This window comes from Alligator mississippiensis, chromosome 9 (assembly GCF_030867095.1).
Source record: "Alligator mississippiensis isolate rAllMis1 chromosome 9, rAllMis1, whole genome shotgun sequence".
Taxonomy (NCBI): domain Eukaryota; kingdom Metazoa; phylum Chordata; order Crocodylia; family Alligatoridae; genus Alligator; species Alligator mississippiensis.
In genome coordinates this window covers 67,935,727-67,950,127 of record NC_081832.1, presented here as the reverse complement: position 1 = coordinate 67,950,127, position 14,401 = coordinate 67,935,727, and the positions used below count along the sequence as shown (strand labels likewise).

General features: G+C 42.6%; 2 protein-coding genes across 5 annotated transcripts in view; both read right to left on the bottom strand.

Annotated features, from left to right (window-relative positions):
- Positions 1-871: 871 nt before the first annotated feature.
- LOC132252477 (exocyst complex component 1-like) lies at positions 872-7,972 on the bottom strand. Its single transcript, XM_059733422.1, has 4 exons — positions 7,840-7,972; positions 6,120-6,218; positions 3,696-3,826; positions 872-1,126 (listed from the first exon to the last, which is right to left on the bottom strand). Exons 1-4 carry the CDS (start codon positions 7,970-7,972, stop codon positions 872-874), a joined length of 618 nt encoding a protein of 205 aa, XP_059589405.1.
- A 3,732-nt stretch (positions 7,973-11,704) lies between these two features.
- The window catches only part of P4HA2 (prolyl 4-hydroxylase subunit alpha 2), a 47,102-nt gene continuing 44,405 nt past the window's right edge, over positions 11,705-14,401 (bottom strand). For all 4 annotated transcript variants that reach the window (XM_014597660.3, XM_019478550.2, XM_019478548.1 and 1 more), the window contains 2 exons: positions 13,471-13,567; positions 11,705-12,244 (listed from right to left, as the gene is read on the bottom strand). In XM_014597660.3, coding sequence (XP_014453146.1) covers positions 12,174-12,244; positions 13,471-13,567 — 168 coding nt within the window. In that variant the 3' untranslated portion in view covers positions 11,705-12,173. The remainder of the gene's footprint in view (positions 12,245-13,470; positions 13,568-14,401) is intronic.

Genomic DNA, 14,401 nt, shown 5'->3' with positions numbered 1-14,401 from the left:
TAACAGAAAGGAAAGCTTAATAGTCAGCATCACACTGAAGGCATGATGTTCAGGTCACCTGTGTTTTATCTACAGCTCGATTCCTTTGAAAGCGTTTTCAGCACAGCAAACACTTTGCAAAAGACTTCACTTCTGCCCTCTTCTTTATTAGTACATAACTATATAGAGAAGTTTTAAAAGATAGATAACGCTACAAATCTTCATGCAAACAGTCAATAACAGGGCTGTAGGGAGAGCTCATATTACTAAGAACTTCATTTCTTATATAAGCGTTTGGCTCAAATATGGAACCCTTGCAGAGCAGAGGAGAAAGTTCAATTTCTATGAAACAAAATTACTTAAAGATGTGTATAAGTTTGATCCAGATGGTGCTTAAGATCAAGTAGTTGTCCTCTATCCTTAACTCTTTCGTGATTTTAATGGGGATTTGGAGAAAAACCATCAAAAGGACTAGACCAAGCCAGAGGCTCTTTGCTAAAATTGAAGAATTGGAAGGGAGTGGAGCTGAATTATTTAAGGTGCAAGTACAACCCATGCTTTGTTTTTAGACAGTAGACTTTATCCATGACAGTTTCTCATGCAAAATGATGCCAAGTGGGCAGCTTATTAGTCTTTTTTGAACGGTCTTTAATTGCTTTGCTGAATATTTTACAGTTTAGCATGCAGTGCATACAATAACCAGTTTCTGGTTGCATGCACCAATATAAACCTCCCCTGACAACAGTGGAGTATTTTTTTGATTGGCAGTGATGAATGTGAGTTCAGAATCAGCCTTAATGTATGCGTGCCAGAACTTAGTTTTAATATTAACTGGGGCAATTTTAATAAGGCCTGAACTCAAATCCTCATGTAGTACAGACCTGACACTATTCTAAACACATCCCAAAAAGCATGCACAGTTCAGTCCCTGTAGACAAAGTTTCAAGGTCAGCATTATATCTTCTGTTATGTAGAAGTGACCAGTCTCTCTTAGGAAATCATTATCAAAATTCACAAACTCAACATCCCTCCCATAGGTGGTTTTACTCAGTTCTCTCACACAGCGCACAAAGGCATACTTGGCAGCAGTGCTGAAGGCTTCCCAGGTATGAACTTGTTCAAAGTGCATGTCAAATCTGGGGTTATCCTACAAATTACAAGAAGCAAAAATTATGAAGTCCAAGAACTGTCAGCTAGTTCATTAGAAGTCTGTAACCAATATATAAAAATACATACAAATCAATAATAACTTATGTATCTAGCATTTCACAATGTTTTTTCTCATTGTGGTTCTCAGAGGCTTCAGCCACAATTAGGCAATATACCAAAATACTCATGGAGAAGCTGTGAATAGCTTACAATTGAGTGGTCAGATCCTTGATGTCCCTTTGAGGTAAAACATTGCAAATCATCTGGAAGGTGAGATTCCCCTGCCATACGGGGGCCCCCTGCTGTGCAAAGTTGGCATACACAGCTCCAGAGATCTGCTCCTTCTGGGGAGTCTCCATATCAGTTCAGCAGCAGCAAAAGGGTTGCGTTGCAAGAACTGGTGTCCTGACCCCTGTTGGACTGTTCCAATTTGCTCTAGAATCACAGTTCGAGATACTTAAGGTTTGTCTACTGTAATAGTTATGCAGAAGGCAGGGCAGGGAGGCACCTTGTAGACCAAGTTGTTCAGAAAGGCACACATTTGCACAGGCAACAACTTACTTCATCAGCTGCTGTGTTTGATCATGTACACCAGGGCAGGCAAAATACAGCGTGCGGGCAACATTCGACCCACCAGGTGATTCCATCCAAGCCGCGGGGTCTCTCCCAAAGCTGAAAGACGGTTATCGCCGGCCCTGGCCCTTGCCTGTCCCTCTGAAAGCTAGTGCCGCTGTGCAGGAGGCGTGAGCACCAGTGCCCCTGCTGAAGTTCCCGCTCTGCTTCCCAAGCAACAAACCCCGACCACAGCCTGCCCCAGCCCAAGCCCCAGCCCCAGCCTGCTAAGGACAAGCAGCTTCTGTCTGGCAGAGACTTTTCCCTAGAGACTCTGTGGCTGTTCCCAGCCTCCCTCCCTGCACAAGTGGGAATTCAGGCAAGGGCCCCACCCAGACTTAATATGGAAGAAAAAAAAAAAAAATCAAATTTTATAGGTAAATTCTTTAAATTCAAGAATTTGGGTGCCAGGGACTCGGGGGAGGGGGGCGCGGGGGGCGGACTAGGAGCTATGGGGCTGGACAGGGCTGGTTCTGCATGTTGCCACCATGAAGAGATGAGCACTTGGGCAGAAATGCGTTGGGGCCACGTGGGGCTGGCCAGCATGCTATTGCCACCATGTGAAGCCAGGGACTCCCCACCACACCCCCCAATACACCACCCCATACCTGCCCCCCCATACACCCCTCCATACCTGCCTTCCCCAAACCCCCCCCACACCAACCCCCCCATACCTGCCCCCCACTCTCCCCCACACCAACCCCCCAGCCAAAATAATTGCCCACCCCTGACCTATACTGTAAATTCCTTAGCCTAACCCACAAGAGCAGCCCAGCCTGGCCCCATAAGTTCTACTGAATTCCAGGTCGGAGGTCAACTTCACCCACCTCCTCTCTGTCCTGCCCTTTCTGCAGAGATTCAAGAATTTACAAGTGTATTACAAGCAAGCAGGAATCCCTTAATTCCCTGCTTCTGACTTCTAGCCCTTTTGCACCCCATTTTCTTCCTTTATGCCCTACAAGAAGAGATAAGTAGATTTCCTAGAAAGGCTCTGCTTCAAATAAGTACCAGGCGTGGGCAGTGTGGTTCAGTTATCTATAGACAGAAAAGGGCAGTTCATTTGGCTTGAGCAGGCTAAGGATGGCCTCAGTGTCTGCACAGACCCGCCCAAAGCTCCCTTTGCTTGCTGTACCTCCAGATCAGGATTTAATTATATGAACACAGCAACATGAAAAGGCAGAAACTGTTAAAGCATTTCGCTTGGGTTAATGCAGAGAAAGGGGGAACCAAGAGATGGTTAATTGTTGTTAACATGCATGAATCTTATGGGCAAGGTTTGTTTCTCCTAATATTCCCGCTCCCAAACCAGACCTGTCTACATGAGTTTAATTAGTAGGGCTGATTTTGCTCTCAACAATCCAAAGTACATGATCCCAGGGCAGTCTCTGGTGAGCATTTGGGCTCCCTAGCTTTTCTAAGTGGGGTAAATCTCAGACACGGATGGAGATCCCTCTTATTTGGAGTATCTATGACCAACATGTTGCCAAGTAGACTTGCTACTATTGAGGGGTGGGAGGGAGTCCCCTTTCGCTGGCATGATAGACCACAGGAGTTGTTTGACAGGACAGTGCAGCACTTCATACAAACTTACTTCTTCCAGGTTGCTAGCTGTCAAGTGATTTAGGTGCCTAAGAGTAGGGAAATGGAAGTCAGAAGCCTAAGTGACTTGAGTACCTCTGAAAATATTACTAAGTGTCTTGTCATGCAAGGACTGGAGTAGAAGTAGTAGGCAGACATATTTTGGATCTTCATCTGCCAGGGCAAGTATTCATATTCAGGAAGTCTGAAATGGCTTAATTCTTACCTTAGTAGAAACAGATTTTAACCAAATCTATGCAATAGCTCTACTAGAATAGACAAGTGACATAAATGTTTTAGCTGCCCTTCAACTGTCAGAGGAAACCCTGACCCTATAAATTGTATGAGAAAAGATACAAACATCAAGAACAACTTACTTGCATAGCCTCTTTTCCATCTATCACTGTTAGATCCTTCACCAACCACACTCCATTGATATTGTAGCAGATGCCTGTTATCTTCTCAGCAGTGATTAGATAGGTGATTTTCACATCTTTTTTTTTGGTAACTGGGACAGGAAATAGTGATAAACAGCTTTAAATATAGAAGCTAACTGAAATATTGAGTTGTCCATGGCTGGACCAGGATTTTTAGGTGATTTCCCAACCTAAATGGACGGATACGTGGTTGCAAAATACTCAGTGCAATGTGTGTATCCACACCAACATTCACACCAGGGGTTAAGAAACCACCTCTCTGAACTTGATTTCCATTACTGACATGGGTTGGGGGTGGCTGTTCTTCTTATGACTCTGTATCCTAAGAGATGAGGATGCTTTTCCATAACAGACTTGTACATCACTGCTATGAATTGTGTGCTGCTCGGCATGCCATATCAACAACTACTTTTTTGTTAAGCAGTAAAACAAAACAATGAACTAGCTCAGTCTGAATTGCTAAGATCCCAAAACACTTCAAGCTACACACATGTATGGTGCTTGCCCATAGCAGGGGCAGTATGGTGCTTGACCATTTCCAGGGAGGTTCTAGGAGAGGTCATACCTTCTTCTGGGCATTCAAAGACAGGCTTGGTGTGTGTATGTAATGTGCTCTTGTCTGCCCATCCATCTATTACTCCACTCCCACCACATCCACACACACTTGGATTTGTTCACCTTGAGGTGACCAGGATGGCATGGTCCTAGAGCACAAGCACTGCAATGCAGGTGTCTGCAGTGGGTAGAGCACATGAACACTGGTCAGCCACAGTCTGTCTGACAGGAAACACACATTAAAATACTGACACATCTGAGGCTGGCAGCAGAAACCAGCACACAGCCAGGAAACATCAGCTAATGGCACAACGGCCAATTCTGTTCTTAAAAAGCATCACTGAATCATACCCAGGAACTGCTGGATTCTTAGGGGTTTTGATGCTTCAGATATTTCCGTCCTTGAAGGAACGCAGACTAAGAGGGTTTCCAGCTATGACAACCAACACCAGCCTTCAAGTATTCAACTATCTCGCCTCTTCCGTCCCTCAGGTCTTGGCTGGTACAGTTACTGGTCTTGGTAGAAGAAACAAAAATTCAGTCAAGGGCCATGGACCTATGGACAAAGTATCCCAGGAAAACTCCAGCTGCCCCAGAGGCACGAGGGGTAGAGTTGCAACCACATTATAAAATCTCTTGAATGGAGATAAATCTGCCCGAGCCCTGTTTTGCTCCAGATCAAATCCAGGGCTGTGCAAATACTTCCTAATGCAGTTGTTCCTTTGCTTACAGTTGCTCTTTTGCCTCTAAGTTCCCAGTCTCAGGGCAGCTCTGTATAGCCAAGGCCCAGGATACCCTGTGTACATTGCAAGGATTCAAAGTTGAGGGTTAAGGCATGCCTGTCCCAAGAACTCCAATGCTAACCAAAAGCAGAGGTGGCCAACCTGCGGCTCTTCAGAAGTTAACATGCGTCTCCTTGAATCTTTGCACAAGCACACAGAGATCAGCTTCCAAATGGTCACCAAGTGCTTGTGCAAAGATTCAAGGAGATGCATGGTAACTTCTGAAGAGCCGCATGTGGCTCCGGAGCTGCAGGTTGGCCACCCCTGGTTTTGTGCATTCAAAAAAATCCCACCTAATTACTTCTACCTAGAGTTAGCCCTACCAGCCAAGGAGCCAAACACCATTTTCTTCTGCTGTTCAAACAGTTCAGAGTGCAAACCAGAGCTTATTTGACAGGATCATAGCCTACTACAGAATTATGCAACCTTTTTTACCTTTGGAGAGATGGTATTAATATTCCTCGCTTTGATTTTTTTCCATTCCATCAAGTAGGGACCTTGATATGATCCCCATATAGAGCAGGAGTAATACACTCCTCACCAGCCCCTGCACACACAGACAGGAGATTTAAGCAACTTCTCTCCCCGCCCTTGCTTTGCAGTAGGAAAAACCTGGAGTTAAAAATCACATAATTTGACCTTTTTTAATGAAAAGAGCTAGGTTAAAAAAAAAAAAAATTTTAGCAATTACGTTTATTCACTACAAAGAAATAGAGTTTGTCATATGGAAACTATTTGAGAACTCAAATCGTTTTTCCAAATATTTTTTCAGCTGAACATGTATGTATGGGAGGAAGCTTGGGGGGGGTGACTAGTCACAAAAACTACAGTGATGGCGATTCCCTGCTCAGGGTTAAGTGTACTGAGGGGAGATTGATTTCTCTTTGGGTACAATGATTTTTATGCCCTTACAATAAATAGCCGAGTGCTGTATATAGCTAACTAGTTTGTATAGTAATGAAACATCAGTGAGCAGAGTGGAACTGCCTGCATCTTAACACAGTCCTACTGTCTGTCACCAACTCACAAAACAAATCCGATGAACCAAAGCACAAAAGCAGCTCTTCAGGGAAACGGGGATATTCCAAAGTACCATAAATCCACAAAAGCTCTTCATCACTGGCTGCTGTCAGGATAAAGTCATTTATGTTTTTATTTTTAAAAACCTGCATGAAAATTTTTTTTCTACTACTGCTGACTGTACCATTATTCTGTGAAACATTATTTGGAGAAATTCTACCTCTTGTAGGGAAAAAAAACCCAACCCAAAAACAAAACTTTCACAGTACAGGATCCATTAAAAAAAAAAACAACCCACAAAAAACCCAAAAGATGACTTTATGCCATGTTATGCCATAAATGAGGTAAGTCGTTAGTAGTTACACACATAACTCATTCTTATTAATTGGGATTTATGAATCAGCAACTGATGATCAGTTGGAAATAGCATTTGCTACAAATTTGTGCTCTTCACAACAGTATACAGTGATGAATTTGATGCCTATTGCATATGACTGTAATTAATAAAAAAGGAGGAAAACACACCTTGACATTCTTGCTTTAGAGTTACACATGCTGAAAGCAGTGCGACATGAACATCGAAACAAAGGGGTTCGCCTGCGTGGGTGTTTGGGAGGTAGGGGCAGGTCGAAGCTCTCAGGTTTGGGGTGGTCGGGGGTGTTTCGGGAATCCCATCTGTGGTGTTTATTTTAAGCCAGTCTGAGCCTTTTGCATACGGCAGGATATCAATCCAACCAACCAACCTTGAATGCTGTCCCTCCTTTCCCCAACCCAGCATAAAGCTGAAAACCAGACCTTAAAAACATTGGGAGAGATTTAAATAAATGCATGTGGATTTCACTCAAGTTATCAGACTTTTGAACATTTAAGTTGGGGGGTTTTTGAGTTATTTTTGTTCCGTGTCCATTATCTTGTAGTACATCTTCACACACTTTAGGTTGATGGAAACACTAGATAAAGCTTTTAATTGCAACTTATCTTCTAAAGGGTAGAGAGTGTTCTGATGAGAAATTACCAGTGGTGAAGTTACTGAAAATATTTGTTTTTATTTTCAAACAAGGTGAGAAAATTGCCATAATCATTTTTAAAATGACATTGGGACAGCATGCCCTTCCATTAATTTAAAAGAAAAAAATAAATATTGCATAAAGACAAGCACCTTTCATCTTAATGTAAGGAGGTTGATGAAGAATTTAAAGAATTTACCAGTAAAATTTGATAGGATCCGAAACTATTTCCAGAGAAAAAAAAAAAAATGAATAATTGGAATAAATCCTAACTATTCTCTGGTAAATTATATTGCCATGTTTGTGATATCAAAGAACATACATGTTCTACTGTAAAGTTCTAACATTATTATACATAATCTATAGAACGCTCTAAAAGTCCATACTGGTTTAAAAGTGTATAAGACAATGCAAGGAATCTTGTCATTTTATGTCTAAATGTTCATTTAACTTCACCATTTAAAAAACAGTTAAGTGTCACCCAAATTAGTTAAATAAAATGCACTTGATCTAAAATCCTGGCTTAAAACTGCTTCATAAAACTCGATAAAATCAAATTATAAGAAAAAAAAATTACAACCAAATATTTCCTAACAAATGTTATTTGGAAAAAGATACCTGCATTTAAAATATTTCTCCCTGAGAAATTTAGAAGCACAAGTAGTACATTAAAGAGAGAATTGTCAGGTTAAAAGACATATACAAAGTCAATCACCATACCTGTAACACACAGATAAGGACTCTCCTCTCCCTGTGCAATGCAAGGCTTTGCTAATTCCAAGACATGCACAAGCTTCTCACTTTTAGGTCGGAAAACCATGTCCTGCAGGTTGATTTTCAGGTTTGCTGCCATGATCTGTCAGTCTTCGATAAAACTATGAAGCAGAATGAGGGATGCAATCTGACAAGCTATGCACAGGTTTCAGCAAGCTTACTGGATGCTCAGGAGTTTGATGGAGCCATCCTGGTGTTTCCTGCAGATTGATTTCCAGACTTAACAGATCAATACTTTAGAAATCACATTACCCAGAGGGAACATGGTATACAACACGATGAAGGGACATGCAAGGATTCAAGCAATTTCAGAGACAAGCTCACAGCACCATCGCTGCAAGAGACATGGAATGGGGGTAAAAGGATTGGTCAGTCACTGTTCGACTTTTAACCAGTGGGGAAGAGAAAAAAAAAAGCAGCAGAAGGCGGTTGGGATGGTGGGACACTTGGCTGAGTTCTAGCCTGATCTCTTGGGCTAGGGACTGTAGTTGCATATAAATCAGTTTAAAAGTGATCAGAAACCAGTTTAAACCTGTAACAGAACAGAAAGTTCAGTGTCCTCAAACCACTTTCAAAATGGCCAAAACCAGTTTAAGATAAAGCAGGTTGGATGTAGGATCAGACTTAGCTGATTTAAGTCAAACCAGGTTATGGAGCTTCTGTCCCAGATCCCCTTCAGATTCCAATTAATCCACAGTCCCCCAACATCCCAGGGTGCTTTGCAGCTCTGGACTGTGCTGTTTGCTCACGTGGAGCAGGTTCTGCTCCCCACTTCTGTTCCTAGCCCAAGCACTATCACTCCTTGGACCTGAGGGGGAGACCCCACCCCCCAGGTCCAGCATTGGACCCCCAGCCAGGTGTCACCCAGTGCAGGGAGGAACCTGCAGCAGGGACTGTATCCACCCCAGCAGCCCAGACCTGGGCTTGAGGACCCCAGTCACACACCCTCCTGTGCAGGCTGAGCAGGGGGCACAGTTGGTAGACTCAAGCCCAGCTCCCAGCTCTGGGTGTGTGAGGGGAGTGAAGTCCCCACTGCAGGCTCTCCCACCCATCCCTCTACCCAGACAGCACTTGGCTGGGAGTCCAGTGCCAGCCTGGAGGTGGAGGAGGGCAGTGTGGTTGGTGGAATCAAGCCCGGCTCCCAGCAGGCAGGGGAAGTAAAGGGGGAGGCAAGGGAGACCCTGGCTGCAGGTCCAGTGCTGGACTGGGGTGGGGTGCATTTCCTCACTCCCACCCTGAAGTCTGAAGTCTAATATTAAGTCTGGTAATGGGGAGCAGGGAATCCCCTCTGCAACAGAGGCAACTGGCCAGGGCCAAGGAACTCCTCCGAGACTGGGGGACCTGGCCTACCCCTGCCTTGGAGGGACTTCTCTCCCGGTGATGCGGGTGGGGTTGAATAGACAGACTAGACTGAATAGATTCAGCTTGGGGCTTTTTTACTTAGCCTTGGTGCCTAATCATTGTGATTATAGACATTTTAATAAATTAGTGTTTTCAACCGAGTTCTCATGTGAGGTTGTGGATTTGGCCCATCCAAATGCTTCTACCACATGCTGCACTCATCGTTTGTGCTTTTGCTGCACATGTTGATTTTGCTAACATACCTAGACCTCAGTGATGGAGTTCTCTCAACAGCTAACCAGAAACCACAAGAATTCATGGCAACTCAGGACAAATAAGGGGAAAGAGAATGAGCTATTGAGCTGCAACCCACAGTGCTCTGTACAAAGTGAACTGCAGGTTAAATTGCCTGCATTTGGGTCTGTGGTCAGGTATGCTGGGGCTCTGTTTATGAACGCTGAGCTCGTTAAGTAGCCTCAGACTAGTTTCATTGCTTTTCTATGTCTTAGCTAGACAGGTTGGTTTCTTTGCTTGGTAAAAGCAGAAACTATGAGAAGCACTTTTAAAAACTTCAAATGCAGAATTAATTTTTCTATAAATAAGCTTGCAAATTATTTTATTTTATTACAGCTATTTGAATAATTTATAAATATGATGCAATGCACTTCCTCTTCACCCATGATTCACTATTGTCCACAGTGACTTATCAGTTCCATTTAGATCATTTTTCAGCCTTAGATAATTTTTCAACTGTGTATTTGCTTCTTGTATTGGAAGTAAGACTTAACAGGAGTACCTTGTATATGCTTCTATTCAACGTGTGCTTAAGTAAAGCACATGGAAATACTCAAATGCTCTAATTTAGGCACCTGCTTTATATTCCTTGCTGCATCATGGCATGAACAGTTGGCATAAATTCTGCTTTAATGTTTACTTTAGTTCTCTCTTGTGGCATTCATTGAACAGTAGATGGAAACCTAATACAGCAGTGTATCAGGCATATTGCTTCCAGCTGCCAAGAGAATTCTAACCAGTAACTATTCTAAGTTTTAGCCCATTCTAGACTTACCCTATAAAAAGGGACAAGGGATGGAAAAATAAAGGAAATCAATGTTCATCCTGTTAGGATATTATGGTTGTCATTAGACATCAAGTTAATTGAATTTTCTTTCACTTATTCCATCAAAGACCATTCCATGTGTCAATATCATTACCATTAACTCAATTTTTTTAAAAGCATGGATTATTGCTTAAAGTACTATGCCATTCACTAGAGAGCTCACCTCAAATCGTTAGTACTCTATTCATGTTTATACCAGTATTAGCCAACACAACTTCCACTCGAATCAACCCTCCCTTGACACACGGTATGCACGCAGTGCAGTCATCCAACTCCATATTTCTTAACATCTTCAACATTTGTCCGTTTCTCCTCCATAAATTCTCCCCAATGGGTTTGTGTTACGAATATGCTCATCTTCCTTCTCTAACCATAATGGATCTAGGTAATAGGCCCAATTTGCCAATGCCCTGCACTGTATATAGTCATATGACCAAGTGCTTGAGCTTACTTCATACTCACTGTCCATCTGCAAATGATAGAAGACCCAGGGCAAAAGGAAATCTGGCTTATTGCGTGCCTGGTTAGAATTCATGCCTACCTCAAAGTCATCATAACGGACAAGATGGAAAATATGCTCAAATCTATCTAAGCATGTGCTTAAGTTATGCTTGCCAGCTGCACCTTTGAACTCCAAGTCCTTCACCTGCAGTTAAGAACAGAGTATTGTACAAAGGACGTCCCTACCCTCAGGGAAGGAATAGTTTAGTATTTTGGGGTGTAGCCTCCACCTTTTTTAATTGGAACAATATGCACAAGAGACTATCAGATACAGTTATTCACTAGGGACTTGAGAAAGTCATAAAGATGGAAGATAATGAATTTATTATTTTTCCAAGTAAAAATGAAAAGCTTTAATTAAGTAGAAGAAGCTCTGGCCTACTTACTGAGGCCTTACTCAAGCTACACATCCATTTTGATACCAAGTCAGTTAGAGGCAACGCTCCAGCCAATTTACAATACAGCAAATTCTTTGACCATTAACTCCTACTCCACAAGCAGGGCTTCTAGGTGGGGTGCCAACATAGATCAAGAATGACATTAGGGAAGCACTACACATTTTGGGATTTCCAGCTGCTGCAAGCTATTTTCTCCCTTGGCCTAGCAGCTTACTTTTCAGGGTATGCATTAGATGTTCTTTTGATCTGGCACTGAGTACCCTCAACTTCTCCCCCCAAAAGATGCAGGGTCAGTGCACCCTGCTGAAAGAGCTCCAGCTGGGGCTCTAGCCCAAATCTGAAAATCAACATCTCTAAACAAAGTTAACAACCCATGCCCATATCTCCAGGCAGCCAAAGAGATAAGCATTGATACAGCCATTAAAGTCACACAGACAGTAAAAGGACCACGTCTTTTGAAAGGCCATTTATTTTTGTGGTAAAACTTGTAATCCATAGAAATACAATAAAATCAACATGTACACAAAAAAAAACTTTAAAAACTTTGGTTTAATGAAATATTTAACATCCAAATCATCTGAGATAAGAAAGGCACAAGACCAGGCGTTCAAATGCGTTCAGTCACCAAAGAGCATTGTTTGCACTGCTGTTACAGAGGAAAGAAATTGGGAGCATGGGGTAAAAAGGTCAGGATGGGAATGGAAGGGAAGCCAGGGATGGGGGAGAATACCAGTCGGCAAACTCTGCAAGTAGACATGGCCTGTTGCTTCTTTCACTTACAGATGTTAGACATTTTTCTTTTTTAAAAAGTGCCAGGGTTCGTTGATAATAGAAGATGGATCATTTCTTAGAAATGAACTGGAAGAACGAACGAGAGAAGAGAAGACAGACAAACAGAAAAATGCATAGCCAGGTGGATTTCAGTCGACTTCTGTTCTGCCACAAGGTCTTAAGAATTCATTCCCTCTTTCATGGAACCATTTGTTTGAAACTGTAAAACAAGGAAGTAAAAACCCGTGTCTGGATTAACAAAGCAAGGGGGGCGAGTTGGATGCTATCTATGCTCCTCCTTCTCTTTCCCTTCCTCACAAGAGATGGGATGACTCAGGGAGCAAGGAGGAAGGTACTTCTCCAAATCCGAACAACTTGGAGCAGCACAAGTAACACTCCCCCAAGCGTAGGAGCACTCTCCAGTGCAGTCTGCTCCGGCAAGGTCCCTGCCACACCCTGAAATGCCTCTGTGCTAAAATGGGAGAACAAATGGTGTGCAGCAACTAGCTATTTCCATATAGCTAAGACAGATCTTTCTTCCCAAAAAGATATATGGCCATTGTTTCCAAGGCCACAAACATGACCATCTAAGGCATAACTGTAGAATTTAACTTGGTTTGTCTAACAGCATCTGAATCTATTTGCTTCTACAACATAGCATAAATACCATCTATTCCAATCAGAGGGTGGAAAAAATATTCCAGGGCAAGGATGAAGTTAACCATGCCGGGGTACAGGGAGACTTCTAACCGCTTTATGTAGGGCAATTTGAACAGACTACAGCAATCCTAACTGCACTGCAGAAAATGCTCCTCTTTCGACATTGTTTCATCTTCATTTACTTTCTTTATTACACCTGAAAGTTCTGAAGGAGCCAGCACAGCAAAAGTAGATCAGATACTACTCTACCAACCACAGTGTCACTTTCCAGAACATCGGGTCAATAAATTAAGCATATTTCCTGAGGCAGCAACCAAGAAAGTATTTGTTTAAAAAAAGAATTTGCCTCCAATTTTAGGAGCACTCATCTTGACTTCAGGTAAACTATTCTATTCAAGATGAAGTCCATGAACACCGTTTTGTAGGAACAGGACCCTGATCTCTAACCAGCCTGGATTTTCAAGTTGTTGGCACCTGAAGGAGATATACCACCCTGAAATTGCAGAATTTCCTTTCCTTTAGGTTGTCAATATGACTAAAGTGACTTGAAGGACACCGAGTAGTAAATGCAATAATTGAGACCAAGGGCAATATTGCATCTGAAATGTTATGCCACACTGATGGTCACTGGTATTTGGCAAGACCTGCATTACAGAACTGCTGTACAAGACATTCGTAGGAATGTACAAGACAAGACATTCGTAACATACTATTTTTTTTAAATATATCTTCATAAAAATCTCATTTTTTTAAACTACTGAAGTCAACTAGAGAACAATTACTTACCCCATTTACACCCAACTAGTACTGGACAAGCTGCATGCCTTGTTCTATAATCACCTTCGCCACTTCTGAAAAGATTATACCAGAACACTGCTGTACCCTGAAAAGTGAAAGCAAGCTTGTATTAAATGAAATGCACTGTAGGATTTCAGAATGCTTGTAAAGGCTTGCAGATGTATACATATGCAAGTGTACCCCGCACTTAGTTACTTAAAAGTTCACTGCTGGCAGGGATACAAACTAATTTTAATCCCAAATTAAGGGTGTTTCACCTCCCTCTGCTCATCTAAATTTTTTCTGGTTTATTCCTACAATTGTGCTATGACCCAGCATAAAGAGCCATTTTACTGACTGATATGAGAACTCAGGAATTATAAACTCAAGAGCATCAATGAGTTGGGAATCTTTAAATCAGCAAGAACTAAGAACAGGTAACAAGGGGTCCTAGAATAGAGAAATCTGAAGTAGTGAGTGCCTTGCTAAAGTAGCTCACGCTGAAGTATATATTTGTTTGGATTTATATGAAAGGCAGCCCCCAGGAAAGAGGAGATGAGCATTTTCTGCGTTTTGAGCACAGAGTAAGCTGACCTGCACGCAATTCCCTTTTTGTTAAAGGAGCGGCTCTATGCAGTGTTTGGACTGTGTACAGCACAAGACTAGTTACTCAGAATTAGGGTTCATTGTCTCTATACAGCATCACATAAGTCTGCAGCAGGGACAGGCAAGTATTTGGGCCCGCAGGCCACATAGGCAGTTCTAGGGAACTGTCACGGACTGGTCACTACCCTCCCCTCCTCATAACAGCCTGGAGCCCACGTGTACTGCAGCTCCTCCCTGCCAAGGCCACCAGTGCCCAGCAGCATCTGAGTACACAGCCCCAGCCCACCCTGCACCTGCTCCAGCCACACTGGACTAAGCTCTGGACCAGTTGAGA

Excerpts from the sequence above, each read along its gene's own strand:
- LOC132252477 (XM_059733422.1), bottom strand. The coding sequence starts at position 7,972 with ATGGCAGCAAACCTGAAAATCAACCTGCAGGACATGGTTTTCCGACCT. Across the intron at positions 3,827-6,119 it reads TGGTTCATCGGATTTGTTTT|TTACCAAAAAAAAAGATGTG; the intron begins GTGAGTTGGTGA and ends TTCCTGTCCCAG. Across the intron at positions 1,127-3,695 it reads ATGGAAAAGAGGCTATGCAA|GATAACCCCAGATTTGACAT; the intron begins GTAAGTTGTTCT and ends TGTAATTTGTAG.